Source organism: Akanthomyces muscarius, chromosome 3 (genome assembly GCF_028009165.1).
Source record: "Akanthomyces muscarius strain Ve6 chromosome 3, whole genome shotgun sequence".
NCBI classification, from domain to species: Eukaryota; Fungi; Ascomycota; class Sordariomycetes; order Hypocreales; family Cordycipitaceae; genus Akanthomyces; species Akanthomyces muscarius.
Genome location: NC_079243.1, coordinates 2,395,085 through 2,420,919, shown reverse-complemented (window position 1 = coordinate 2,420,919; position 25,835 = coordinate 2,395,085). Strand labels below are relative to the sequence as shown.

Here is a 25,835-nt window from a genome sequence, read left to right as displayed (position 1 = left end):
TCGTTGCATCTCATCCCGCCCCGATGGCAAAAACTTTTCATCATTTTTCGCAGCTCCCCGGTGAGCTGCGCACGCAGGTATGGATCGATGCGATCCCTGCACAGGACAAGCCTGCCCTGTTCATATATCGTGCTGGCTGCTGCAGTATGACGCGCGAGATTTACTGGGACGATTTTCCAGAACATTTACTCAAGTTCGATTACTACTATGACTTATTCTCCAGAGTACAGTGGTTTGATGCACTACTCTCTGCAAGCAAAGAGTCGCGGGCTGTCACTCTCGACTGGCTCACTCGACAAGATACCATGACAAGAAGAACATATCCCGGGGGCGGGCGTCATGTTGTGCGACCATTCAGGCCTGAAATCGATATACTGTACTTGCCACTTCCATGCGTTATTCATTTTGGTACGCAACTCGTGGACTTGCTCTTTCAGGAAGAAAACCTTGATCAGAGGATTGGTCCTCAGCGAACGCACCTGCAAAGGCTTGCTATCCCGCGTGCCGCGATCGAGAACAAGGACTATGAAATCTTGACTGAAGTCGCAGAGTACATTGAAGACTTGGAAACCTTGTACGTTGTGGTTGATCATGACGACATTGACGGCGCCGACGAAGGTGTGGGTGAGCAGTTTCCCCGGAGACGTTGGGAGCTGCGCACACACGCAATCCCCGAGGAAGAGGCGTCAGAAATACTGTCAACTATGGTACAAGAATATTTAAGAGCTCAAAGAAACGCTGGTGGATTTTCCTTTGCTCGAGATCATGTACAAGAGCATGCAAGGCTGCCCTTTGAGATCCATCTCACAGATGTGGCAGAAGTTACAGATAAGAGAGGGCTAGGCAGAAGAACATGAGATATTTGAGATGTCGCTTGTCAGGAAATGGACTCGCAAGTCCGAATGGGAAAACAGGACAACCTCTGTTATCGTGACTTGAGTGTGATGAGGTTGATTAGTAACGAGGTAATTATGCATTGTGCGAGAAACCGAATGAACGGGGGGTTATCATAGATGATATGAGCATTACTGGCCGGACCGACTATGTGGTACCACACTACCTAGGTACCCCAAATTAGCCAGAAGGCATACTATTAGCAGATAGGAAGTACCATTATGAGAGCAGTACTTCATATCGGCTTTTGAACCACACCTACCCTACGGACCAACTACCTACACTACCTATTACGCGCTACCTCACTATCGTAAACGCTGCCTTGATGCATAGATGCAGGTCTATCAATAAGATCAGTCTGGCTATTTATTTCTTTTTCTTTCTCTTTTCCATAAAAGAGTAGATATACTCTTTCTGGTTTATTGTATTTGGTACGGGGGCGGAGAAGCCATGAATACAGAGCAGGCCGTCAGTGGTGAGTATGTGACTTGAGAAATAATCTTTTCTAAATTGAACTTTACTTTTAGTGAGACCTTCCCAAGTTCAAGTATATTCTAAAAGCCTATTATATTTTCAGCTTGTCTTCTTGATGTGCTCGGTCTGGACAACGATACTCGTCAAAACGGTAAATCTTGTATGCTCCACTAAAAAGTTGGCAACTCGATTCCTCTTCTTCCATCTTCACGCGCGAGCGCCTCACCACAAGCCATGGGCAACAAGCAAGCTCCTGCTGGTCCAGGAGGACCTGGACAGGGCAAAAGGAAACCCGGCAGCGCGTCCTCTGGTGGCCGTAACGATAACCCCCAGGCAGCGCGACGCGCCAAAGTCCACCTTGCGCGCAACATTCCCGTCGAGCCCGCGCAATCTGCCCTTAAGGATGGCGAGCTGGACCTGCAGGCCTTTGTGGCCGCCCACGAATTCGAAATTCGCTCCCTTGAGCAGAGCATGGCCACATCCAAGGCCGTGGGGAGCTCGCGCGCCTTCCAGCAGGTTCCCCGCGGGCTGCGCCGACGCACCGCGAGCCACAACCCGCGCAGAGTACCCCGGCGGCTGCAAGCGCGGGCAAGGAAAGAAATGGCAGACGACAACACACCCATGGTACAACCCAGGCGACGAAAGCCGACATCTACGCGCGCGCGACTACGAGCGGAGACGGCGAAGCGTTTGCGGCTCCTGGCAGCGAGGACACGACGGCGAAAGATGATTGCAAAGGGCACAAAGACGGGCGACGAGGCAGAAAAGCCCTTGACGCAAAGGCCGCGCCCTAAAATTCGAAGAAACCAGCTAAATGAGCCGCCCTTGCCGCCTTCGAGATTCCGAAAGCGACAAATACACAAGACTTGGCTGCCCACACACCTATGGCATGCCAAGCGCGCGAGAATGACGCCGCCAAACAACCCGCTGTGGCGATTCGCCATTCCGTTGACCCCCAGCGAGAAGATCTATCGACCGACCCACCGGTCGCAAGGCGAACGAGGAACACTGGTTTGGGACACAAGTTATATGAGCACCATTGGTCTCTACGGCCATGAGGCTGGGCTCAGTCGCGTGTTGAAGCGACTTGGCTTCACCGACGCTGCATACTGGAATGGTCAAGCAAAGAAGTGGCTGGCAGGTACACGTTCAAGTTCTGCTACTATTTTCCGGGATCACAATGGACGACCACGGCCAATGTGCCCGTGCACTGTTCTCTGGAACCCTCAACCTGCCGCGCAGGATGAGAGTAGTACGCAGCGACAGGTGTTTCTGCGCATGCATCCATCTGCGTTCAAAGAAGTATTTGACGAGCTGCTTCGACTGACGAGAATGGAAACGCCACGCCTGTATATTGAAGATCTGCGCTTTGAGATTGGGAGCATTGAGCTCACCGGCCCCGCGTCAACAGAAGCGCTGCTTGCAGTACTAACCCCCCATCCTGCTGCGGAAGGATCGGGGCTGAACCAGGGGCGGGTGTTTGAATCTCTCCATGGTCTTACAAACCCGTCGGCACTAGCGGCCAGCGTAACACTGGCCTTTACAATTCAAGATCCGCGACTCCGATACCCACCAAGACGACTTGAGGGCTGGGATAATGATCGGCTTCAAGAAAAGCTCATGGAAAATATAGTGGAGTGGCCTGTTGAGCATCAACTGGATGGCAATCTGCTATTCGATAGGAATGCTCGGCACCAAGGCTCGGCATTGCCCTCGCAACAGGCGATTTGCAGGCGAAGAAGCGTGATTACGGCAGGAGCTTTTCTCAAACCCACGAAAAGCGATCCGCAGATACCTGTTACTCTTTTAGCCTGCCGCTCTGCTTCCGGAACACAGACACAGGGATCTTGGACGCTGATGCTGCCATGGAAGTGCGTGCTGCCAGTCTGGCACAGCCTGGTACACTACCCTCTCATTTCTGGAGGGAACCCCCGCTTCGCAGGCGTCAACGAGTCCATGCAAGTGGCATTCGAGCGCGGCGTCCCCTGGTTCCCCGCAGACTATCCTGGCACAGATGAAGGAGCCGACTGGGAACTCACGCAGCGTGCAAAGCGCAGAAAAGACTACGACAAGCGACCAAAGAGCAAGCGGACCGAATGGACCTCGCTTGATCTCGGCGCGGGCCGGAAAGGAGAGCTTGGTGACGGCCTGACCTGCGATTTTGAGCTCCTCTTTGGCCTCAAGCCGGAAAGCAGAGAGCCCAACGTCGCAGAAGCTCCTCCCGGCGACGCAATGCAGGGCGTTGAAACGACGGCAGCTCCGGGCGTCTCGAATTTGAACCAACTCAAGCTGTTGAACCAGGTCTCTAAAGGAGATCTGCAGTCTCAGCTCGACGCGACACCGACTCAAGCGCTACCGGCAAATGCCATTACGAGCGTGCGCATCATGATTGCCGGCCGCGGGGTGGTCACGAGCTGCGCCCGCATCTACCGCCTGCCGAAGCCATGCGCTGCAGCTCCCGACTCGTCCAATATCGAAGTGCCATCTACCGTTCCTCACGGCGCCTCTCTAGAACCGCACGGCCTGCCCTTTAACCTGCGCGCGCAATGGCTCGTCAAGCTTTCCACAGAAAAAGCGCCGTTCAAGGCGATGCCAAAGGGGCCCAATGCCCTCGATATGGACCATCGAAAGCGCCGGCTCGCGCAGACGCTAACGGCACCGCCTGCGCAGTATCCGCCTCCGCCGACAAACCACGACGGTATTGGCGGCCACCACCCTCTTGTCCCCGACGCCGATGACCTGATTGGATTTGTCACGTCGGGCTCCTACAACATGGCGCATGGGCGAGGCACTGCCGTCGGCGCCATTGCTGTCGAAAAGGTGCTCGCGGATCTGCGCACGACGCCCAAAGAGGCAAAGCTGTGCATTGTGCGGAATGCGGGCGAAAATGTCGGCTGGCTGGCGCGGTGGGAGCATGTATAACAGAACGTGTCATGACGATATAATGAGAAAATAGAGAGCCTTTTCAGCAATTATTATAAATCACAGGTTGCATGCTGCACTGGCAGAGATGCCGTGAATAAGTGGTGACGCTAATGGGCAATTAATAACCTGCCTTGGCGGATCGTCAGATGCGCGCCTATGACGACGAAAGGCGCTCTTGACAACTTCAGCTTAAAAGTCCAACTATAAAGCGCTAGCCTCACTGTTTGTCTTGGGGTAACGCATCCAAGAAGAAACATTCAACTTTCGACTTTGACTTCAGAACGCAATCATAAACAGGACCAAATCAAAGGCCAAAATGACTACTGAGCTGCCCACACGTGTTAGTGGCGGCTGCCTCTGCGAAGCCCTTCGCTACACCATCACCTTTCCCCAAGACCATGATTTCCAGCGCGGCGTAAGTTCTTATCCATGACTGCAGCCTCTAGCCAGAAAGCTGACATTCAAGACGCGCAGGCATCGACGTGCCAGTGCTCGCAGTGCCGCAAGCAGACTGGCAGCCTCATCTACCGCGTGCAAAAGGTGCCGCGCAGCAGCTTCGCGCTCACCTCGCAGGCGACCCTCAAAACCTACAAGGCGTCGCCGCCCAACTCGCGCGGGTTCTGCGGTGACTGCGGCGGGCTCATCTACTGGGCCGCCGAGGACGAGGACAAGATTAGCGTCTGCGTGGGCTCGTTTGACGACGACGTGCTGCAAAAGTACGGCCGGGTCCTGACGTACGCCGAGAGGCACTTGTACTGCGTGAATGATATACCCGGTGTGACGGATCATTTGCCAGGAAAGAAATATCCAGGCAACGATGACTGAGAGTTTATTTAACCAGATTTTCTGACCATTATCTAACTTTTCTCTATTTCTCATGTAGTTTAGCTCACCCGATCAATAAACTTGATGACCTTGCCACCCGTCTTGCTCTTTTCAAACCCATCCGCATTCTCCAAAAACACGGGCGTGAAGCGATCCGCATTCGCCGACGTCGCAGCAATGAGCGTCTTGATGCGGCCGACCATCTCCCCCAGCAGCTCGTCGTCGCTGCGCGTCGTGGTGCTCGGCAGCATGCGCACCTCGAGACACGGGCGGAGGCCCTCCTGCTCGTGCGGCCTGTTCTCGATGATGGCCTGCCACTGGAGGATGCCGTAGCGCGGGTCCTCGACGATGCCGGCGAGGTTGGCAAACTCAATGTACTCGCCCTCCCAGTCGAAGCTGAAGCGGCGGTCGCGGCCCTCGAGGCGCAGCACCCGAATGTGCGGGCGGTCGGCTTCTTTAACGAGGTGCCGCACGGCCTCGGGCAGGTCGTGCAGCGAGCCCACGTCGCCGGAAATGTAGCGCACGAGAGGGTTGCGCAGGCGGCACAGCGACGTCAAAACAATCAGGCCCGTCTCACCGTCTGCCAGCGGTTGCGGCGCGGTGACGGCCATGCCGCTTGCGTCCTCCTCGGCGGCCGAGTGCGGGAAGATCTCGACGGCCATGGTGCGCGTGTCGTAGACAAAGTCCGACGACGTCGTGGTGCGGTCGCCGGTCAGGTCCGGGTTGCTAAACGCCCAGGGCCCGGTCTCGGCGCTGGCCAGCGCGGAGCAGATCTTGATCTTCTGGCCGAGCGTGGCGCGGATGTGCGCGCGCTGCGAGCCCGTCAGCACCTCGGACGTGTACAGGATCTTGTCCAGGCGGATCTTGTCCTGCTCCTCCCGCGGCAGCGCCGACAGGTGGTTGACCACGTCGATGACCTGGCTGCTGTCCCCGGCCAGCACATTGACCTTGTACTTGACGAGCAGCTGCAGGACGGCGGGCACGGGCATGACATGGCCGGCTGCGAGAGTGCACGCGCCGGCCTCTTCGACATATTCTAGCGTGAGATCGAGAGCCCTGCATTGGCCCTAATGTCAGTAAGCGAAGAAGACGAAAAAGGGGTGTAAAGACTATAGCTTGTAAAGAAGAGGGGAAGAGGATGTACAAGCGGAAAGCTACTTTGTCAGATCGACGAACCTGTAAAGACCCCCGGCCGAGTGCATACTAAGGACCCAGTCACGGCCGCCGAGCATGCCGGTGCTGGCTATGAGCTTGCCAAACTCGGCGCGCTGGCGGCGGTTCTCCCTTACATCGGTGGCAAAGAAGAGCGGGAGTGAGCCGCGGCCGCCGCCCGTGATGCTAATATAGCTCGACTGCCGGTAGGTGTTGTCGGGGCTCTCGTCGTTGACGAGCCGTTCAATTGTCGTGTACCTTGGGCATGTGTCAGAGAGCATGAGCAGTGCTATACGTCGCGTCTGTACTCACAGCGTCTTTTTGCGCAGCAGAGGCCAAGTGGCCAGCTGCTCTGCGTTCTCATTCCCCGCCGTCTGTTTGACGATTTCGTCGACAATGTCGCTGGCAGGGGGGTAAGTCACCGTCTCGTCATAGAAACAGTGCTTCTTGGCCACAGCCAGAACAGTAGACAAAGAAAATACCATGATGGCAAGCAAAAGCCCCTTAGAGAATGTCCCCGTGCACACGGTAGGTTTTCAAAGGTTGCTGGAGGCTGCGCGGGCGGAAAAAAATGCGACGGGAAGTAGGCTGTATACACCTGTGCCTGTTCCGTGTTCTGTTCACTGCAACGGTGATTGTTTTTTTCTTCTTTTTATTTGGACTGCCACTCCGCGTCTTACTTGTTTCGTTTCTCGTCGACGGCATACTCGTCCGCACTCGGCTTTGTGTAAGCTGGGGTGGATATGCAGTTGCAGTGCATTAGCGCCGAGAAACAATATATGCTGTCTCATGGCTGCAGATGGTGCGCTGTCTCTAGGCTGCGATTCGAGGAATTACCGTGGGCCAATCTTCTCCCGATGTTACACCGGATATGCAAGAACACAAATCGAGCCGTGAAAAATATGGCAGGCAAGTAGACAATCCAGCTCACATTGGCCCTCTTTTCCTCGGGGCCTCGGTATAAAGCCGCAAATGCCAATTCCGTCGAGGGGCCTATAATTAGCCGTACTTGGTCTTCAAAAGCAGCGGAGGTATCCATACGCTCGTCAGCCATGCATGAGGCTCCTCAGAGGGGGTCAGCACCAGTACGCTGGTTATATCTGCTCATCACGCAGCTTGTATTCTGCCCAGGCATCATCCACCTCGAGATGAGAGTTGCCAAGCCCTGTAGCAGACTTCAGCTGGATGGGGCCTAGATTGGGTGGCTTCGGCGGATCTAGCTCCCGCCCGGAATCGGTCCCGTAGTGACATCGGGCTTCTAGGAAGCAACCCGACTCGGCACTTGCGAGTTTTCGACGTCTGTTCTAGAGATGATGCCAAGGGCTGAAACTATTTCGAAATGCCCTTACCTGCCTCCCGAGAGCTTCACGGGAGCTCAGTACGGCGTTGGCAACACTAGTGTCGCGGATATTCCGACATCTGGAACATGGCTTACGGAGTGTCTGCTGAAGGGCCCTAAAATGTCTCGCACGCCAGCCACAAAACCTCAGCCGGCCACCGTGTCGGCCGACAATATCTGCGGTGTGGCTTCCCATGTCCGCTCAGTTATGAACGGGGATACATGTGTATAATTGAAAAGAACAGGCGGGCCGGAAGATACAGTCGGCGACGGCACTATCCGAGACATGGCTGATTCAAAACTGGGTGGAAGTAACCGAGATTTAAAGGTCTGTTATTCGTCTTGTTTCTGACTCGAGTGGGCTCATACGCTAATCAAATATATAGTACTTATAGACATGCATTATTCATAGACACCTAAATTATAGACATGCATGCCGTTAATATACATACAAAGCAAATTCTGGTGAAAATTGTGCCACGGGAAAAACCAACGATGTATTGAGCGACGCTAAATGCCGTCGGAGCACCGACTGTCGTAACACGCCGTTCCTATTACGCCCACGAAGTGCTCCAAGACGACCATGATGATCCATTTCAAGCCCTAACGCAGTATCTCGAGAACCCCATTTTCGACGCTAGACCACGTAGTCTTACCCTTCAAGCTGCGGCGGCCTCCGCAGATGACGTTACTTCACTCCTCTCCTCGTCCTCGAGCCCAGAAATCGGGGCCGCGTCCCAGCGCACCCTGCGCAGATGCCTCTCTGGGTCCGCGACCCTGTTGCGCGCATGCAGCCACCGCCTGTTGTCGATGAGGATGATGCTCCGCGCCGGCAGGTCCTCTGGCGAGAGGTGGAGCGTCGAGTGGTCCTGCGCAGCGAGATGCCGCAGCGCCGTCCTGAGCCTGTCGAGTGCGGCCGCGGCCTCGGCATCGAGCGGCGTCACGATGTCTTCGCGGAAGCGAATCATCAGGACTGGCGCGCCACCGCTCCTGGGATCGGCCACAATCAGGCGGCCGCGGATCCACGGCCGCGCCGCCGGGTCCTTTACAAACTCGGTCGGGATGGCGATGCGGAAGCTCGGCCGCATCAGCGTCGCGAGCGTCGCGCCGTCGAGGTGCTCGCCGAGCCGTGCCGCGCTCATGACGGAGAGCGTGCCCCCGCCGCGGCGGTCCGGCTGCAGAACCTGCAGCGCGAAGAAGCGAGGCGGCGGGTACTCGTAGCTGCAGTCGGTGTGCCAGGGAAAGTCCTCCATGGTCTCGGACCGCGCCTGGTGGTTCGCCGTCTGGAAGCTGGCTCGGCTCGGCCGCACGTCCCAGAACCAGCCGCGGGTCGCGCTGTGCGCAATGGGCAGCTGGTGGCCGTGGCGGGCGTGGAGGCTCCGGATGAGCTTCTCGAGGTACTGGCTCTCGTCGTCTTGGAAGCCAAGGGTGATCTTCAGGATACCGTCCGCTTCGAGTCGTTGAGCCACGAGCGCCACATGGTCGGGCTTTTGGCTGTATGACAGACTGGGTGCTAACAGATTTGTCACGGCTGGTGACTGGCTTGTGGCGATGGTGGTGGAATAAAATGCCCTGGGGCCGGCTGGTCGTTGGAACTGACTTCTCAGCTGCGTCTGGACGCAACTTCGGCCGAGTATCCGGCCCGAACGGAACAGTATTGCAGAAAGTGACTCCATGCTCTTGAGTTATGGTAACGCCTAGATCTGATAAATCATGTTTGAAGGCCAGACTCGTCTCGCAGTCTTTATAGGTAGTGACCCCCCCTCCTGTCCTGTGTGCCCAGTCTTGCTCGGAGAAGCCTTCCGTACCTGCACTCCTTTACAGAAATGTACATCAAGGCTTTCTTAAAACGGATACGCCTCAATCAATTTCTCAAAAAAACACATGCATGCCAACTAAAAAGTGGCCCCCAACCCTTGTTCGCCTCGTCCGATGAAGCACCAGGCTGTGCATACTTTGCGCAGGGGTACGGAGACGGATGCATCGCACGTATAAGTTTCCGACCCGCTGTGGGCTTGGAAGAGTTTGCTGGACGAGATAGATGAGGTGAGCTCTGCATTGACCCTTGCTTGTTATTGATGATCGCCTCGGTATATCAGAAAACAGCGGGTTTGACCTCGTGAAGTAGCCAACCCAGTCGCCGACAGTAACCGACATGGCGGGACTCTCAGTGTTGTTTTTACCTTTAATAAGTTGATATTCTGTTCCGCTCATCTGAGTATGCAGGTCTCAGAAACGATCTGCGCAGGATCCCGAAGCTGCAGCCAAAAAACGCCATACGCAGCTTCCAGCCAGCCATAGCTGCATAGCCGCTGTCTCAGCCGCTTTCCCGTCACACCGATTACGAAATAAGTCTTGCTGCATTGCTACATACATATTGCACAATGGCCACGCCTACTACAGAGAGGATGAGACAGGTCCACCTTGGTCTTGGCTCAGCTGGATATGCAGCCGTCTCTCGCCCCAGCAGCAGCAGCAGCAGCACTGACGAGCAGCAGCAGCAGCAGCTCGCCATTTTCGCGCAGGAGCACGCGGCGCACGAGGCGATGTTGCTCGCCAAGTGTCCGCCCGCCATCTGGCCGCACGGCTCGTACCGCGCGAGCTGCCCGCGCCCCATCCTGGTGACGAGGGCGCACTGCCAGCAGCTGACGGAGCTGCATGCGGCGCTGGCGGCGGCGCTGAACGACATTGTGCCCCGGTGGTGGCGGGACGAGGGCGCAGGGTTTCCGCAGCGCATGCCTCTGGCAGCAGAGGAGGAGGGTTTGCTCAAGGTACGCAAAACTGACGTTGGTCACCATGTACTTGAAACTTGAGAGTTGACGGAGTGAGAGAAATAGTGGTTAGATGAACAGCAAGATCTAGGCCGCCTGGCCGAGTTTGCAAAATGTCAGGGCTCCTGGCGGCCCGACTTCCTCATCGAAGAGGTGCGCGCCGAGGACGGCACCTGCGCGGAAAACTTTCGCCTGTCCGAGATCAACGCCCGCTTCTGCTTCAACGGCTTCATGCACATCTCGTACGGCAGCGCGGCGCTCGAGGACATGGGCATGGAGCGGTCCGGCCTCGTCGCAGCCACCGACGGAGCAGAGGTAAGAAAAGGCACAGAAAAGAAGGTCCCGGTTTCACGAGAAGGCAAGCAAAGCTAACTTGTTCTGTGTGCAAGCTCTTTGAGGGTCTGCTCGATCTGTTCCAGCACGACAAGCCCCTGCATCTCCTCAAGGGCGAGGAAGCAGGCATCGACATCCAAATGTTCATTCATGCCGTCCGCCTCCGTCTCGGCACCGCGCCACGACTCATCACCCCGTCCGATCTGCGCCTCGCCCCGGACCAGCACGGGAACACCACCCTTTGCTGCCTCGCCCCCTCCTCCTCGTCCCCGTCGTCCACACTCCTCTACACCACCGCCGGAGAGGCCGTCGAGGAGATCCATCAGGTCGGCGTCGAGCTGCACCAGCGGGAGCTGCTGCGGCTCGACCCCGAGGTGTGGCGGCTGCTCAGCCTGCGCTGCTTCAACGACATGCGCACCGTGCTCCTCGTGCACGACAAGCGCATGCTGGGCATCATTCTCCAAGAGCTCCCGAGCCTCCTTGCGCGGGGCGTCGTCACGCCCGCCCAGGCGGCTGCCCTCAACCGCGGCATCGCGCACACCATCCTCCCCGGGTCGGCGGAGCTGCAGACGCTGCTCCGCGACGACAGCGTCAGAGACGAGTATCTGCTCAAGCCAGTGCGCGGGGGCAAGGGCGCGGGCATCCTGTTTGGGGAGGAGATGACGGCAGAGGACTGGCGCGCGGCGGTGACGAGCCTACTGCAGCAGTCGCCGTCGCCGGCGGGAGCAATGGTGATGCAGCGCCGGGTGAGGCAGCAGCGGTACGACGTGGTGCTTAGGGAGACGGGCGAGGTCGGGCACTTCCCGCTCGTGGGAACATATCACGTCGTGAACGGCAGGTATCTGGGCATCGGCATCTGGCGCAGCAGCGGGGAGCGCATCTGTGCCGTGTCCACCGGCGGGTCGTGGATGTGCTCCGTCATGAGTCCTTGAGCCAGAGACATTCATGTCCTTTTCCAAGGGGTCATTTTTATAGAATTTCAAACATTGTAGATTCAGGATAGATGTAGAGCAGAAAACATAGATCGATCCCCCTTGCGCGTTTCCCCAAAGCCCCCCCCAAATAAAAATAAAAAAGCAACCCATGCTGTTCAACATCAGTCCATCCAGATCCCAAATCTCTTTACCTTTCTACCCTGCATCAGGCATTTGCCCCGCACCAAAACTCATTCAGAGCCTGGGCTTTCTCGCAGAGTGATTTCTCTGGAACTCCCTTGCCTTGCCCATTTGTTACCTACGCCCGGGCACACCGGCCCTTTGGGTGGCGGCCGACAACCTGGTTCGAGAGCGCGGACAGTGGGGTCGGAGCTTCCTCGCGCATGGCATACGCATCAGTCCTGGTCGAAGAGAGGCGACGACAAGAGGCAAGCGAGGAAGGGACCAGATAGCCCTGCGGCCGTGTCGAGGGCGCTTCACCTGTGCTGCCGGCAAAACGACAGTATGCAGGGCTACACCAGCGAGGTGGTATATCTGTGCTCAAGGGTAGTAGTCCGCTCGCATCATTGGTGAGGAGCGTGCTGGCACCACTGGCCGCTCAGTCCTCCTCGCTGATTTCGCTCTCGTCGTCGCGACCGCCCTCTTCGTTGCTATTGGCCAGATCCTCAAAGGCAATCTCCATTTCCTTTTCCAGATCGGCCTCCAGGTCCACCGTGCCGCCATCCTCCTGGTCCTCCTCCTCCTCGTCACGGCCCCCGACGACGTCCTGCCCGTCGTTTGCAGCTGCCGGCGGCGGCTCATGGTGGCCGTTTTGCGACTGCGACTTGTTGACTGGACTGGGCAGCTTAAAGTCCATGTCCATCTCGTCGTCGCTCTCCCCGTCGGCATCGTCGGCCTCGGACTCGCGCTGGTTCATGTAGTCGTCGAAGCGGCGCTGCGTGGGGAAGGCGGGGGAGAAGTCGTTGTGCTTGGCCGCGGCAGCACGGGCGGGCGGGCCCTCTGGGTACTCAATCATCAGGCCGCCGTCATCGTCATCATCATCGTCCTCGTCGTCGTCGTCCGCCTTCTTCTGTGGTTTGTTCGCCGGCGGCTGCTTCTTGGGCGCCGTCGCGGCGGCGGCTACGGGCATGGCGAGGTTCTTTGGAGGCTTCTTTTCGACTTTGCGCTTCGCTGCCGCCTGAGTGCTGCTCGCGGGCTTGCCTGGCGCTGACGATGACGATGACGGTTTGTTGCTGCTGCTGCTGCTCTTTTGCGCAGCAACAGGCCCCCGGACGTTGATGGAATCCAGCACAGGGGAGTCCTCGACGTCGAGGTGGGGGAAGCGTCGGCTCAGCTCGTCAGGACTGGCGCTGCCCGGCATGCGCGTTATGTTCATGTTGAATGTCGAGTCGACCTTGTCGAGGACAAACGCTTGCCGGGCGGGGTCAAAGTACAGGACGTACTGGTCGTCGTCTGTGCTGCGCGGGCCCGAGTAGGCGTAGTTTTCGTCGTCGTCGGTGTATGTGAGATCGTACGAGGACGTCTTGCCAGGGACCGATGGCTTTAGGCGCGCGCGCTCGGGGGCTTCTGTCGAGGAGAGGGTCGGCTTGTGGTTGTCTGCGTCAGTAGCCAGTTAGCCACGCACGAATTTGATCCGACAAAGGCAGCACGTACAGCGGACCCCGGTGAAGATTTCGTTGGACCCCTCGCCAGTAAGGCTGTCTCCCAAGATGACGGGGTATCTCCCCGTCACGGTAGGATCGATGAGACCAGCCATGGCGATGGGAGAGGCAGCTTACTATGGCTGCGACGGACAGCACGAGGCTGAGGAGAGATGGCTGCTCGGCGGAGGTCTTAGCAGTGTACCAGCGGGAGGGGAAAAAATGAGTGCGAGGCGAAGTGATATGGCTGAGGAGAGAGAGAAGTGTTGGCAACGGACAAAAGACGCCAGATGCTGAAGGGATGCGGACAGATAAAAGGTTAAAGATGAGACGAGGCCAAAGGGTGGCGGGCAGTGCGGAGCCTCGTCTCAGCCCAAAGATCATGAGGAGTGACAACCTGTGGAGCGCTATTATTTAGCGCCCTCAGGCAAAGGCGCTTCTTTGATACAGAGTTCAAGTCTAAAGGAAAAATAAATAAAAGGATTCATACCGAATTTTCGTCTGTGTGTGCGTGCGTGTGTGTTTTGAAAATGATTCTGTCTTCTGTCTCGATTACCGGACGACGGCTAGATATATATACCACCAAGTGCCCTCCTCCTCGACCGCCCCGGCCATTGCTTTGTATGGTTCATGCTGTGCATCCTCATGTGAGCCATTTTCCAGCTTCGTACTACCAATATTCCAATGTTTGCCTCGTAATCGCCTCGCCCATTTTGATATCTTGACCAATGACTACATTTCTCGCGAACCGCGTCGCACGTGGCACAGAAACACAGAACAACACTGCCGGAGCAGACCAGCTACAGGACAATCTATACACTTTGGAATAAATACTGTTTAAATAGATACTCTTTAAATACAACACGCTTGCGTTCAACGATCGAGTTGGCGCAAATGTTTCGATTTAGCTTGCACTGACCGTGGGTAGCCACCCTACTGATACCCTTATTCATCTCGGTTTCCATCTCATCAGTAGTGGGTTCTGCCGACGTCGAATTGGGCAGCAATCTGATCGACTCGCGTACTTCTCTACCTCGCCATGCTGGCAGAAGCAGAAATTTAAAGCGGTTGGCACTCGCACTCTCCATTGTAGACGCATATAGCCCGCACATGAGTGGCTGAGCAATCTGGCGCTGCCGCAATACAGTCGATGGTGGCATCGGGCTCTGCAATGACAGTGACCCTACAATAAAGAGGATCGAGGTAGTAGAAGCCGTATTGAACGAAGAAATTTTTGTTGCAAACTTTTCTTGACGGTATTTCCCCCCGGAGAGGGCTGTCGGCTCCTTGAGGCAAGGCTGGGCTTACAAGCTCTTTGCTGGTGATGGCGCTCGCCACTACTCTAGCCACCGTGCGCATGTAGAGGGCGACTGTGCTCAGAGAAACCCGAGTCCGCACATTGGTTGTTTTATTAAGAAAGACATAATCGACTCTCTAGGCAAAGAGGAAGATAAAGCCGTAATATTGTTCGCTGAGAATATGATGATTTCCACGACATTGGAGCATCTTGTATATCAGTCTGAGACTTTTGTGCCCAAGCAACTAACTAGATTCGAAATTTCCTTTGTAGGGGATCCAACTACGCTCCACAGGCAATTTAGCAGATGCAAGTGGTAGCGCAGCGTATGCATGTTGCAGCTTAGCGAATGTAGGCGGCACGGGTGGCACCTTGAAGGATGCACCTAGCAGCGGACCAATGCGTCTGATTGCTGCCAGCCTGTAGCTATGGTCATTGTCACCGGATTTTGCTTCCTAACAGCACCACAAAGTCGACTGGGAACCTGCAAGACTCAAATCTGCTAGTTCAGGAACACAAGAGAGAGAGAGAGAGAAATGATACAATAGTAGTGAGCTGTAGGGAGGCTTTATCTCGCCGTTCCCTGGGGCATTAGTATGCCAGGAAATGTATCAAACGTCAATTTGATCTACTACTCTGTGTTATCGCCCCCGGAACCTTGCTATTTCGATCCCATCAAGTAAAGATGGAAAATAAAGTACAAGCCCGTCGGTGCGAGCGCGAGCGACAAAGGACTACCTACTGGTCATGCCAACTGCCCGGCTTGACAAGAAAGCCTGGCTACAAAAGTCTCACACATAGTAGCTACGGGGGAGGTTCGAGGTCCAGAAACAGACCGAGTCCTTGGGCCGATTTTATCCGTAACTCGCTGCCACTTGGAGGAGTTCATTGCCACCTGCAGAAAGAGCCGTGTCAGGTGCTGAGAATGCGGGGCAAAGAGACTGCTCTCGCGTGCTTTTTTAAGCAGATCTTTGTTGGAAGAGTTTCATACAATCCAGAGAGAAGACGACCGTTGCGCTCATTTTTCCCAGCCCGTGATCTCACAGGGTAGCTGCTCGAAGAAGTCGAAGACTTGTACATGTTGTCATGTAGCCCAGATGATGCAGATGATGGCATGGAGAGCAACTTGAGAGAATTGAAAAAAAAAAAATTTAAAAATTTGTACAACTTCAACAAGGAGAAGTCTTTAATGCTACTAGATTGCACATCACCACTATATATTATTGCAATCTGGTATGTATGTGGCTGGCTGTTGGCGCCGCTGTGCTTTTGTACCGTAACGGCTCTGGCTTGTGACACAAATCAGGCCCGGTTGGCTAAGTGGTATAGCGTCTCACTAGTATTCGATACGGTGAAATGAGAAGATCATGCGTTCGATTCGCATACTGGGCATTGCATTTTTTTTTGTCTCTTATTGTTGTCTTTAATCTGCAGTAGCTACTCAATCTTTTTTTCCTTTTTTTTTTCTTTTTCTTCAAAGTTTACTGTGATGCCGTGATGCGTTAAAATCCAAACATGTTGTCATCCTCGACATAACCCCACGCTACCGACCAACCTCTCGTTAGCAAACCACAATCACACACTTTCAAAACAGTCAAAACTCGCAGCCAGAAAAAAACTCACATTTCAGCGCCGGCAGAGCTGCCTTTTGAATCATCGCCGGCGGCCCACACAAGAAAACCACGGAGTCCTCCTCGGGCGGAAACAGAGTCTCCCTGATCATCTCCTCGTCCACATGGCCCCTCAGCCCATCCCACTCCTCACCGGCATGGCTCAGCACATGCGCCATCTTCAGCTGCCCCTGTAGCTTGTTCTCAAACTCGTCCAGCTCGCCGCGCATCAGTATGTCCTTTTCCGTCTTGTTCGCGTCAATGACGCGAATCTCCGTCTTGTCGTCGGCCGCCATGGCGATGCGCGCGATGAGCGCGTAGCCGGGCGTGATGCCCGACCCGCCGAGCACGAGCGACACGCGCTTAAAAGTGCGCCGCTGGCCCTCGATGGTGAAGACGCCGCCGGCGTGGTAGATGATGTCGCCGGTCGGCCCCCGGACCTCGACCTCCTCGCCGAGCGGGATGCAGTCGAGAATGGTGGACATGGCGCCGCCGGGCTGCCGCTTGTCGGGCAAGTACGTCTTGACGGTGAGGTCAAAGGTGCCGCTGCCGTCTTCGAGTGCCTTGCCCGCGGCGTTGGTGAGACGCCTGCCGTCGTCGCTAGGCGGGCATAGTGGTCGGGTGGGCGTGTAGCTGCGTATCAGCATGCGGTCTTTGAAGTGGCATCCTAGCAGAATGTGCTGGCAGGTGCCCAGGCCCAGCATGGGCTGGCCCTTGGGCAGCTGAAAGGTGTAGGTCCTCGAGTCTTTGGATATATCCTTGCGCTCGGCCAGCGTCACAGGGATCCATCGGTGGCTCTGCAGCGCGACTTTGTCCTTGGCCTGTGACGTCTCGGCCTTGTCCTTGGCCGCCGCCTCGGTATTCTTCTTGACGTAATTGGCAGCCTTTTCCGTGAGGACACCCAATGCGCACTCTGTCAGGTTTCGTTAGCCTTGCCCAACTACTGCACAAGTCATCCAAAGTCCGGATCTGCGCTTACCCTTGAGCTTCTCATATGCGTAGTCGTCGTGAATGGAGCCAAACTCGTCCGTCGTCTCCTGATGCACGGCACCAGCATGAGACAGGATCGCAGCCGCTCCGCCCGGATGCCACTCCAGCACGCTCGTCGCATCATATACTTTACCGTCCACCACAATCCAGCAATCGTCCTGCGTAGCGTGTTTCTCAATCTCTTCTCTGGTAAATTCCTTTGTCGGCGCCCCTGCCTCCTGCTTCGCCTCTGCAATCTGATTCTCCACGCTCGGCTTCATCCAGCCCCCCGTGCCCTGACCCGGCTCAACAGGATGGCGGAACAAGATCTGCGCCTCTCCCGACTTTTCGTCCTGCGCAACCTCTGGCCTGACAGAATACCAAGCATTGTTCATCATGCCCATGATGTTCCAGTTGTAGTCTTTGGGCTGCGTATTCTTAAACACGTTGAAGCACCGCACCGTGATGCTGCTTGCCCTCAGGAGATGCTGCAGCTTGATGTCGACGTGCCAGTGAATCCACGCCCAGTACTTGTTGCCATGGCGAATTGGCGCCTCGGGGAACGTCCGGATGCAGTAGAGCCAAGTCCTGCCGTCGTCGAGCGAAACCTCGACGCGCTGTACCTGGTGGCCGCCCCCGTCGTAGGCAAACCCCTGCACGCGATAGCTCCCACCGCGGGACATTTTGGCCAGCGACATGGTCTCGCCCTGGGCGGGCTTGACGATGACAGAGTTGAGGTTCTGCTCGTTGCAGGCCGTGTCGGGGTGGCGGAACAGCGTGTCGGCAAAGGGACCGTCCATCTCCGTGACAAAGGCCGGCAGGACGCGGTTGTCCCAGATGTGGTAGTGCGAGTCGTTTTCTTCCTCGCTGATCCAGATCCGCCGCAGCCACTTGACGTTCCTGCCGCCGACGTAGCCCGGCACAATCAGACGCACCGGGTACCCGTGGTCCGGCGGCAGCGGGAGGTCGTTCATCTTGTGGGCGAGGAGTACGTCGTTGTGCGGATCCATGACATACTCAAACGGGAGGCACGTCGCGTACGCACCGTCGCTCAGCTCGTCGGCGCCCTCAAAGTTGACCCAGTATCGCTTGGTCCTCATGCCCGGCAGCACCTCCGGGACGCGGGCGTCGAGCAGGACGTCCCGCAGCAGGGGCCCCTTCCAGTAGGCGCAGCTGATGGCGCCGGGCCCCCAGCCGAAGCCTTTGCTCCGCTTGATCATGTTGAGCTCCTTGCGGCGATTGCCGTCGCACGCAAGCGCGACGGGGATATTGACGGCCTCGAAGCTCTCTAGATGCGGCATGGTAAAGGTGTGTTTTTGGCCGCTGTACTCGACCTCCAACTCGTGAGACTCCCAGAGGAGTCGCGGCACAGCGCCGTGATTGCGGACATAGTGAAGTTCGTTTGGTGTGATGAGCCCGCCGGCGTATAGGTCGTCGAGCTTTGGTTCGGCATTCAGAGGGTGCTTTCCGGTGATGCGCGTGAGATGCGCAGATCGAGGGATCCAGTTGTCCGGGCTGAACTGATCCTGCTCGTCTATCGAGATTTGCGTTCGATTGTGGCGCTGGGGCGATGTGCCCTTGCCGTCGTTTTCTTTCAGATTTGACATGTACTTTCTTTCATGCTGGAGACCACGCAAGAGTGTAAGTTCTTGGGGAGAGTACAGCCGCTCTAAACGTTGTACTTCAGATTCTTTCTCGGCGTCCCCATTTCGCTCGCCGTTTGCCCTTTTTTCGTCATTAACCTCCTTTTCTTCCACCTCCCCTGTGGCGTACGCGTCGTGGTGCTTGACGTTGTCTGAATCGCGGCGCCATTCGTGTTCTTGCTTCGATTCCTTTTCTACCCTTTCCCTCTCTTGCTTCTTCTCGCGTTCAATGTTCGCCGGCCATTTCTGCTTGTTTTTTACCCAATCCTCGGTGGTGTCGATGACATATCGCCAGCCCAACGACCTGTTCTCGGGATACCGGAGATGCAAATCCTAGTCTCAGTTAGCGCATTTCCTGCTCTGCGTCAAGCCCGCGACTCACCGGCTCGTGCTCAATTATATCACGAAAATTGACTAACTGACCACAGGTTTCCTCGTCCCGCAGCTCTTTTCTCAGCACGCGTGCGTTTCTAACTTCTTCGGAGTAATCCCCATCGTGCGCAAGTCCCGGGACTCGATTCCCCTTGTTGCGGAAACCGACACGGTGTTGGTGCCCGGCACCCCAGTTAGGTTCGTTGGCAATCTCCTCTTTGGTCGATCCGGGGTGGTTTTGAACGTGGACCGTCCAAGACTTGTGGGCAGTCATGTTGGTTCTTGATCGTATTGTGGCCTCGAATGCGAGTAGCTGCAGCCTTTTCTTGATAGCACAAAACAGTCGGTTGTCGTCTCTGAGTGTACAATTGGGTTGGTAGACATTTGGAAGCTTGGTCTACATGTCTTCTACTTTATAATTGTCTCTGCAAAATAGTCTAATTTACACTGGGTTAGCAGCCGAAACTCTCAAAGCCGAAGCATCCCCAGACGAGGGCGCCGAGTGTGGGGAATCGAGACGTCATGGGTAGTCTTTAAGTAAACCATGACGACACTAGGATCAGACGAGTTTGTCGCAGACACCACCAACGCCGGAGATGCTAAATTCGCGAGGCGCTGTCTATTTAAAGCCACCCCCAGTTTGGTCAGCCATTCACTCAGCAACTGCGATGCTTACCTACAAGACGCTAACAGCAGCTGGCACATCCCAGGCCTGCGAGGCATCGGCAAGGTCGGAGACACGAATTGACGGCGAGGCAAACTCTTGATGAGAACGACGTTACTTATCCTGGCTTATATGCAATGAACGCCATCGTTGCTCTCAATTAGCGATGTTCGCGTATTCACCATTAGTTATTCTAGTCGTCGGCATGTCTCACAACAAGGAACGTGATCTGGTGGCGGAAAGATTATTTCAGTCTACTAGGAGGCAGGGATATGTAACATCAATCCAACAGAAACTGCAATAGTGCTTGGATAAAAGTTTCCTCAATTCAATGATTGAGATATACGACTTTGGACTATTTACATGCCCCCCCTTCCGGCCGTCAACTCCCTTCCAGTGCGAACAGGATTTTGAAAAATAAAATAGTAAAATCTGCTTTGATTTCTTCATTCTTTATGTGCATTCCCATAATGGCAATCCTACGACAGAGAACAAAAACAAGAAAAACGTAAACCCAGCAGCGCAGCCAATAATGAGCTGTGCATAATGTCCCGTCCATTTGGAAAATGAAAAACGCCACCGATCCCCTTGTAAAGGCTAATGATGTAGAGAAAGAGACAAAGACAAAGACAAAGGGACAGCTTAATACATAAGAGACAATACACAAAAAAAAGTCAGGCAGTGGTGTGATCCGTTAATCGTAAAGTGATGCAGATGCAGATATAGTCATGTGTCGTACCGCAAGGCAAGTCAGCCACCAGATCTACTGAATCTTGATGGCTTCAAACAGGCCTAGGGATAGACTTGTGTCGTTCTCGCCCACATTCGGCGTCGGCTCGCTGAGCGCCTCCCACCTACGCAGCACAAACTGGCTATACCGCTCCTGCAGCGTGGGGCCGATGCCATACATGGCGCCCAGGCCGCGAGCTGCGGCGCTCGGCGGGATGGCGCTGCGGTCTCGGTGCGCGAGCATCAGGTTGTCGGCGGCGGTTGGCCGCGGGTAGCTCAGGAGGTAGTAGATGCGAGGGTCGGAAGTGCCGGCGCGCGAGACGGAAACGGCCAAATGGCTGGCGAGCACGCTGCGCGCGCAGTGCAGACGCATGTCGTCGGGGAGGGCGTCGACGAGGAGCAGCGAAATGTCAAAGACTTGTTGCGCAAGCTTGGTGTCGCGCAGAGGGAGCGTCTGCTGCGCTTCGAGCGCGGACAGGATCCCGCAGAGGACAAAGACGATGCGCGCGCGCGCCTCATGGTTGTTATGGTTGGTAGTTGCCGCTGCTGCCGCCGCATTGCTGACGACCTTGTTGACGATGGCGGACGGACCAGCGGCTGTGGCGGGGGAGCCAGCGGATGCAGCTTGATTGGACATTTCCAAGGCTAACGACGAGGAAGAGGATATGCTGTGGAGCGTGACGAAGCGCAGCAAAAAGGGCAGCCAGTGCTTGCGGACCGCGTCCTGGGCCGCAGAGTTAGGTGCGCTGATGATTTCCCACAGATCGGTCAGCTTGTCCACCAACGTCGACGTCAGCTGGGCAGATTTCGACGGCGGCTGGCCCGAGATGATGGCTTCGATGACCCCGAGGAGGTTCTTGGCAAGCTGGATCCGATCTTCGCTCGTGGCCATCTCGGCAAAATTGGACGTCTTGGACGACGGAATCATGTCGAGGAAGCGGCCGTGGGTCTGGCTGCGCAGGTGCTGCGTGATGTCGTCGCTGAGGCAAGGCAGCATGCTCGTCCATACTATGTTGCGAGCTTCAATAGCGCTGTCCATTGCCCTTGCAAACATGTCAAACTGCGACTCCTGCTGCTCGTCGGACATCCGGCTGTTCTGCGGGAGGGAGAGCTCCATACTGAGACTGAGCTGGCAAAACGGCATCGTGAGCTCGTTTGCCAAACCCAAAATCTTATCAAACGAGGAGCTGGTGTTCTCGTCACCGGGGGTCAGGAGCTTGGCGGCAACAGTCCGAATGAGAGCAGATGCCTCTGGGGCCAAGTCTTTTATACTAAGGGCTTCGGCTGCAGCTGCAGAGTTGGCGACAACCAAGACTCGTAGTGCCTCTAGCACATCGTCCTGGCAGCTTCGGTCATCAAGCGGTAGTGTGGTGGTAGTCGAACGAGTGCGAAGGATTGAGTACTCGTGAACCGCATTGCGAATCAAGAGTAAAAGCGCCCTGGAATGCTCTATCTTGGCTGACTGTTGGTAGACAATAAAGCGGTAGGATTCCTCCGGTGTAAGTGGGTTCTGCTTCGGTAGCTTGCGCAGTATCAGCTGTAGAAGCTCTTGAAGATAGATGGCCGAGCCACGTGGCGGGTCCGAATCGACGGCATTGACATTGGCTGCGACGGGAGCTGCATTGGCTGTATGTAGAACGTTCACCATAGTAAGGCAACCGAGACTGACAAGCAGCGGAAGCAGTTCCAGCAACGCGGGCCGCTCTTTGAGAGATCGAATGTGGCTGACCCAATCGCTCATAAGTCTGTCAAAGTGGTGCGTGTCAAAGAGCCGTAGTCTGGCGAGCAGAGAGGCGTAGACCCGGCGACTAGCGTCCAGTTTGTTCCAGCCGGCTTCGAGACGGGGAACAATGTTTCGGAACAAACGGTTCATCGTGGGGTGGTCGACACTGTTGCCCGTTGCCAGCAGCTTGTCAATCTGTTCCGAGACTTCGCCCTCTGGGCTCGTTGCTTGGCTAACCATATTATCCGAGACAGGGGAACAAGCGTCGATAGGATTGCTACGGTCAGTCTGCGTCAGCTCCTGCTGCAGGTTCTTGGCCATGTCGCCTTGATTGGGCATTCGCTGCGCCAGGGACGACAAGGCGGCTAGCAGAGGCCGGGCTACGAGTCCGTGCTCACGGCTCACTGCTTTGAGTCGCTCGACATAGAGGGTAAAGACGTCATCGGCAACGCCGACAGCGAGAAGAACCTGGAGATTGACATTGGTAGTGTCCACACAAGCAGCAAGAACCTCGATGTTGGACATTTTTGCGCAGCTCTTGATAATCTCTCCAAGCATGGCAAAGTCACCCGTTGCTTCGAGAATGGTACGGATTGATGTAAACATGTTTAGTGAGACCTCGGTGTTGAGACGCGGCGGGAGTAGGCCTTGGATCGCGTCGCAAAGATGAGCACCAACAGCACTCTTGAGGGCAAAGCTACTACTTTTGATGCGGTTGACAAGCTTGCGCAGAGGGATAGGTTTGGCCGGCAGGGTTTCGCCGTCGACGTTGTTTGCCGCAGGTATCCCGACAGTCTGTTTGACACATTGAATGGCGATTTCAGTATCGCGAGCTTCGTCGGTAACATCGTAGTTGGCGGCGCGGCGCAGCAGATTGGCACGATCAGACTTGCGATCATCTGGTAAGCAGTAGACGGGCAGCTCAACAAGAAGCCTAGAGGCGCATGGACCGCTGTCTTCCACGTCAGCAGCACTATGGCAGTTGCCACGAGCAATCAGCCATTGGATGTACTGGGCAACAGAAAAGTGACCGGTTCGCGCCAGTTCAGTCACCAAGCGGTAGACTGCCTGTTTCCGTACCACATCATCGCGATCTATAGAGTCAAGAGTGTCGAGAATAGCGCCTGTCGTATTGGCACGAAAGCTGCCCCAAGATCGCAGCAGGTTCGTGGCCGTGTAAATCTTTTCCAAGCCTGGGCGGTGGAACGAGGTGACCCATTCAATGACAGTCCTGAGGACCTGTGTCTTGTCTTCCGAGGTTGACCAGCACTTGGAGGACAGTTCGCGGTTGACCTTGCCATGCAGCGTGGCGTCTAGAAGCTTGACCAGGTGCTCCTTGCCTCCGACAGGTGGCGAGGCTGTGCTGGAAACCAAGAGTTCCGAATTTCTTTGGTTGATGGAGCGATATGCTTGCTGCAATGCTCGCTCGTCGGCCGGAAGAAATGCAGCAAGACATTCTCGGTATTTGAGCCATTGGAGTGGCTGGATAAAACTCTCGGGGTTCTTCGCGACAAGTGTCTTTAGTAACGACGAAAGTTGATTGGAGAGCGGTATCAAGATGTCTCGATCGGGATCGTTGTATATCTGCGCAAGTTAGTAAAGCCCTGCATATCTGGCTGAGAGAGCATACGTTATTTAGGTGGCTCAGTAGAGCAAATACGAGGCGACGGCCGGGTTTCCTAGATCGAAGGACGTCTGTCCAGCATGTTTGCGCAACCAATATCCACATGGGTAACTTGGCCTGGCTGCTGTTTTCCAAGCCCGAGACAATCCAGTCTAGGTAATGATCACGATCGAGTAAGTGTTCCGAGTAGAGCACAGTGGCAAGGCGGATTCTGCGCGTGGTTAGTATGTTTAAGTTATGTGACCGACGGGTTGCTCAACGTACGAGTACGTCACTCTTCGCTTCCAGTCAGGTTCGCCAACCGAAGAGACAACAGAGTCGATGAACTGCTCCACAAAGATGGTCCAGTCTCTGATCCATTTGAGTTCATTGCCCATGACGAGTGCACCGGCGACACCCTTGCGCTTAAAGGCGCGGATCTCGTTGGCGCCAACGCACTTGGCCAACCAGACGGCTCGTTCGGTGGGCACGTTTTTGTTCAGGCATTGGTCGAGAAGGGTCCGGCCGCGAATGCCGTGAGGAATCGTGCGGCTGAGACGCCGTAGCGAAATCGTCGGGTTCGCCAGATCCTTGAGCCATACCTCACGTTTCGTATCGGTGAGTGTGACGCGAGGAGGCGGCTTGAACGTGGACGGGGCCGTGACCTGGCCGCGATTACGTCGCTGATTGAGGACTCCCATGAAGATGGTGGACAATGCATTGAGACCCGTTTTCTGCTTAAGAGACGGGTAGACTGCAAGGCGGGCGGACGAAGTCTCGTTTTGGCTGCCGCGGTCCCAGGTTCCCTTTTGTATCGCCTCGGTGCTCCATTCGTCCTCGTGGTGGCGGCCGGTCCAGGGGAAGAAGTCGGCATTGCCGGAGAAGAGACCTTTGTTGAAAGGATCGCGATGAACGGTGTCGTGCTTATTGGTTGAGAGGTAGCGGGGGGCGGCCAGGGGCACCTCGATGGCATACTGCTTCGGCTTGGAGTCGCGTTTTATGGGCACTGTGGTAGGCACGGCCGTCTTGCTACTGACGACGAAGCGCTGCATGGGCGCCCGCCGGTGAGGCATGGGCATCTTGGTAGAGTCGGGGTGGGAGGCTCGGGAGAAGGCCGGACTGCCGCGGCCGCTGACATCGGTGCTGGAGTCGGGCGCAGCGCTGTGGGTGGAGGGTGTGCCCAGAGGCGAATCGGTCGAGGGGCCGGGGGTTATATTGTCATCGTTGGAGAGCTCGAGTCGCAGCCTGGAGCCAGCGGTGCGTCTCGGGGTTGCGCCGTGGCGACTGCCTGTGCTGGGGTGCGACGAGGCCGTGGAGGCGTCGGCCGGGTCGGTCGGTTGATTGTGGTCGGAGAGGCCATCCTTGCGGACGGGCGAAGGGGGTGGTATATGTGATGATGAGATGCTTCGGTGGTGAGCCGGACGAGCTGAGCCGGCGGGCGCCCGTTGCTGGGCTCTCTGCTGGGCGCCCATGGAAGTCCTGGAGCTCATGCCGTGGAAGGGAGCAGAGACGCCATCCTGTGCAAGTGTTTGTTGGGAGTGTTGAGAGGCGAGGGGAAATTGCGCGAGGGAGAGATACGCCCAGTGCTTCAATCGGCGTAACTATTCGAGTGGAAGGCGCTCGGTGATGTGGCCGCCAGAATTAATGTTGTTGGAGGTGCAGCGGCGTTTATGGTGGTAGTTGTCGGCGTCGCCGCGCGGGACTTGATGAGCGAGGCGTGGTGCCCGCTGCGGAATGCGCGACGACGGAAAATGGTCGGTATATGTTGCAAAAGGCGACTGAGGATGATCAATCGATGGCTGCACTGGCGAGAAGGGCAGCCAGCAGGCGAAATGGCAGGCGGCAGGCGGCTTGGGGATCCCGGGGTGAAGATATCGTGGAGGGAGCGGCACGCGCAGTTGGGATTTGGGTGGAGGTGTACTGGTAGAGAAGGTACG

At 56.1% G+C, this 25,835-nt stretch overlaps 8 protein-coding genes across 8 annotated transcripts; 3 read left to right on the top strand and 5 right to left on the bottom strand.

Moving 5' to 3' along the window:
- Window positions 1-1,602: 1,602 nt before the first annotated feature.
- Window positions 1,603-4,290, top strand: LMH87_002135 (uncharacterized protein; the record flags this gene model as incomplete). Its single annotated transcript, XM_056193536.1, has 1 exon — window positions 1,603-4,290. One exon carries the CDS (start codon window positions 1,603-1,605, stop codon window positions 4,288-4,290), a length of 2,688 nt encoding a protein of 895 aa, XP_056050564.1.
- A 319-nt stretch (window positions 4,291-4,609) lies between these two features.
- LMH87_002134 (uncharacterized protein) lies at window positions 4,610-5,118 on the top strand (the record flags this gene model as incomplete). Its single annotated transcript, XM_056193535.1, has 2 exons — window positions 4,610-4,708; window positions 4,768-5,118. The coding sequence occupies 2 exons, from the start codon at window positions 4,610-4,612 to the stop codon at window positions 5,116-5,118; spliced, it is 450 nt and encodes a 149-aa protein (XP_056050563.1).
- A 59-nt stretch (window positions 5,119-5,177) lies between these two features.
- LMH87_002133 (uncharacterized protein) lies at window positions 5,178-6,755 on the bottom strand (the record flags this gene model as incomplete). Its single annotated transcript, XM_056193534.1, has 3 exons — window positions 5,178-6,174; window positions 6,295-6,528; window positions 6,583-6,755. The coding sequence occupies 3 exons, from the start codon at window positions 6,753-6,755 to the stop codon at window positions 5,178-5,180; spliced, it is 1,404 nt and encodes a 467-aa protein (XP_056050562.1).
- Window positions 6,756-8,268: 1,513 nt separating this feature from the next.
- On the bottom strand, window positions 8,269-9,285 carry LMH87_002132 (uncharacterized protein; the record flags this gene model as incomplete). Its single annotated transcript, XM_056193532.1, has 1 exon — window positions 8,269-9,285. One exon carries the CDS (start codon window positions 9,283-9,285, stop codon window positions 8,269-8,271), a length of 1,017 nt encoding a protein of 338 aa, XP_056050561.1.
- A 708-nt stretch (window positions 9,286-9,993) lies between these two features.
- LMH87_002131 (uncharacterized protein) lies at window positions 9,994-11,645 on the top strand (the record flags this gene model as incomplete). The annotated part of the gene is made up of 3 exons (XM_056193531.1): window positions 9,994-10,380; window positions 10,447-10,695; window positions 10,770-11,645. 3 exons carry the CDS (start codon window positions 9,994-9,996, stop codon window positions 11,643-11,645), a joined length of 1,512 nt encoding a protein of 503 aa, XP_056050560.1.
- Window positions 11,646-12,246: 601 nt separating this feature from the next.
- LMH87_002130 (uncharacterized protein) lies at window positions 12,247-13,404 on the bottom strand (the record flags this gene model as incomplete). Its single annotated transcript, XM_056193530.1, has 2 exons — window positions 12,247-13,244; window positions 13,302-13,404. 2 exons carry the CDS (start codon window positions 13,402-13,404, stop codon window positions 12,247-12,249), a joined length of 1,101 nt encoding a protein of 366 aa, XP_056050559.1.
- Window positions 13,405-16,087: 2,683 nt separating this feature from the next.
- On the bottom strand, window positions 16,088-19,453 carry LMH87_002129 (uncharacterized protein; the record flags this gene model as incomplete). Its single annotated transcript, XM_056193529.1, has 4 exons — window positions 16,088-16,128; window positions 16,209-17,108; window positions 17,175-19,140; window positions 19,190-19,453. The coding sequence occupies 4 exons, from the start codon at window positions 19,451-19,453 to the stop codon at window positions 16,088-16,090; spliced, it is 3,171 nt and encodes a 1,056-aa protein (XP_056050558.1).
- A 1,153-nt stretch (window positions 19,454-20,606) lies between these two features.
- On the bottom strand, window positions 20,607-25,388 carry LMH87_002128 (uncharacterized protein; the record flags this gene model as incomplete). Its single annotated transcript, XM_056193528.1, has 3 exons — window positions 20,607-23,879; window positions 23,926-24,130; window positions 24,184-25,388. 3 exons carry the CDS (start codon window positions 25,386-25,388, stop codon window positions 20,607-20,609), a joined length of 4,683 nt encoding a protein of 1,560 aa, XP_056050557.1.
- Window positions 25,389-25,835: the final 447 nt, after the last annotated feature.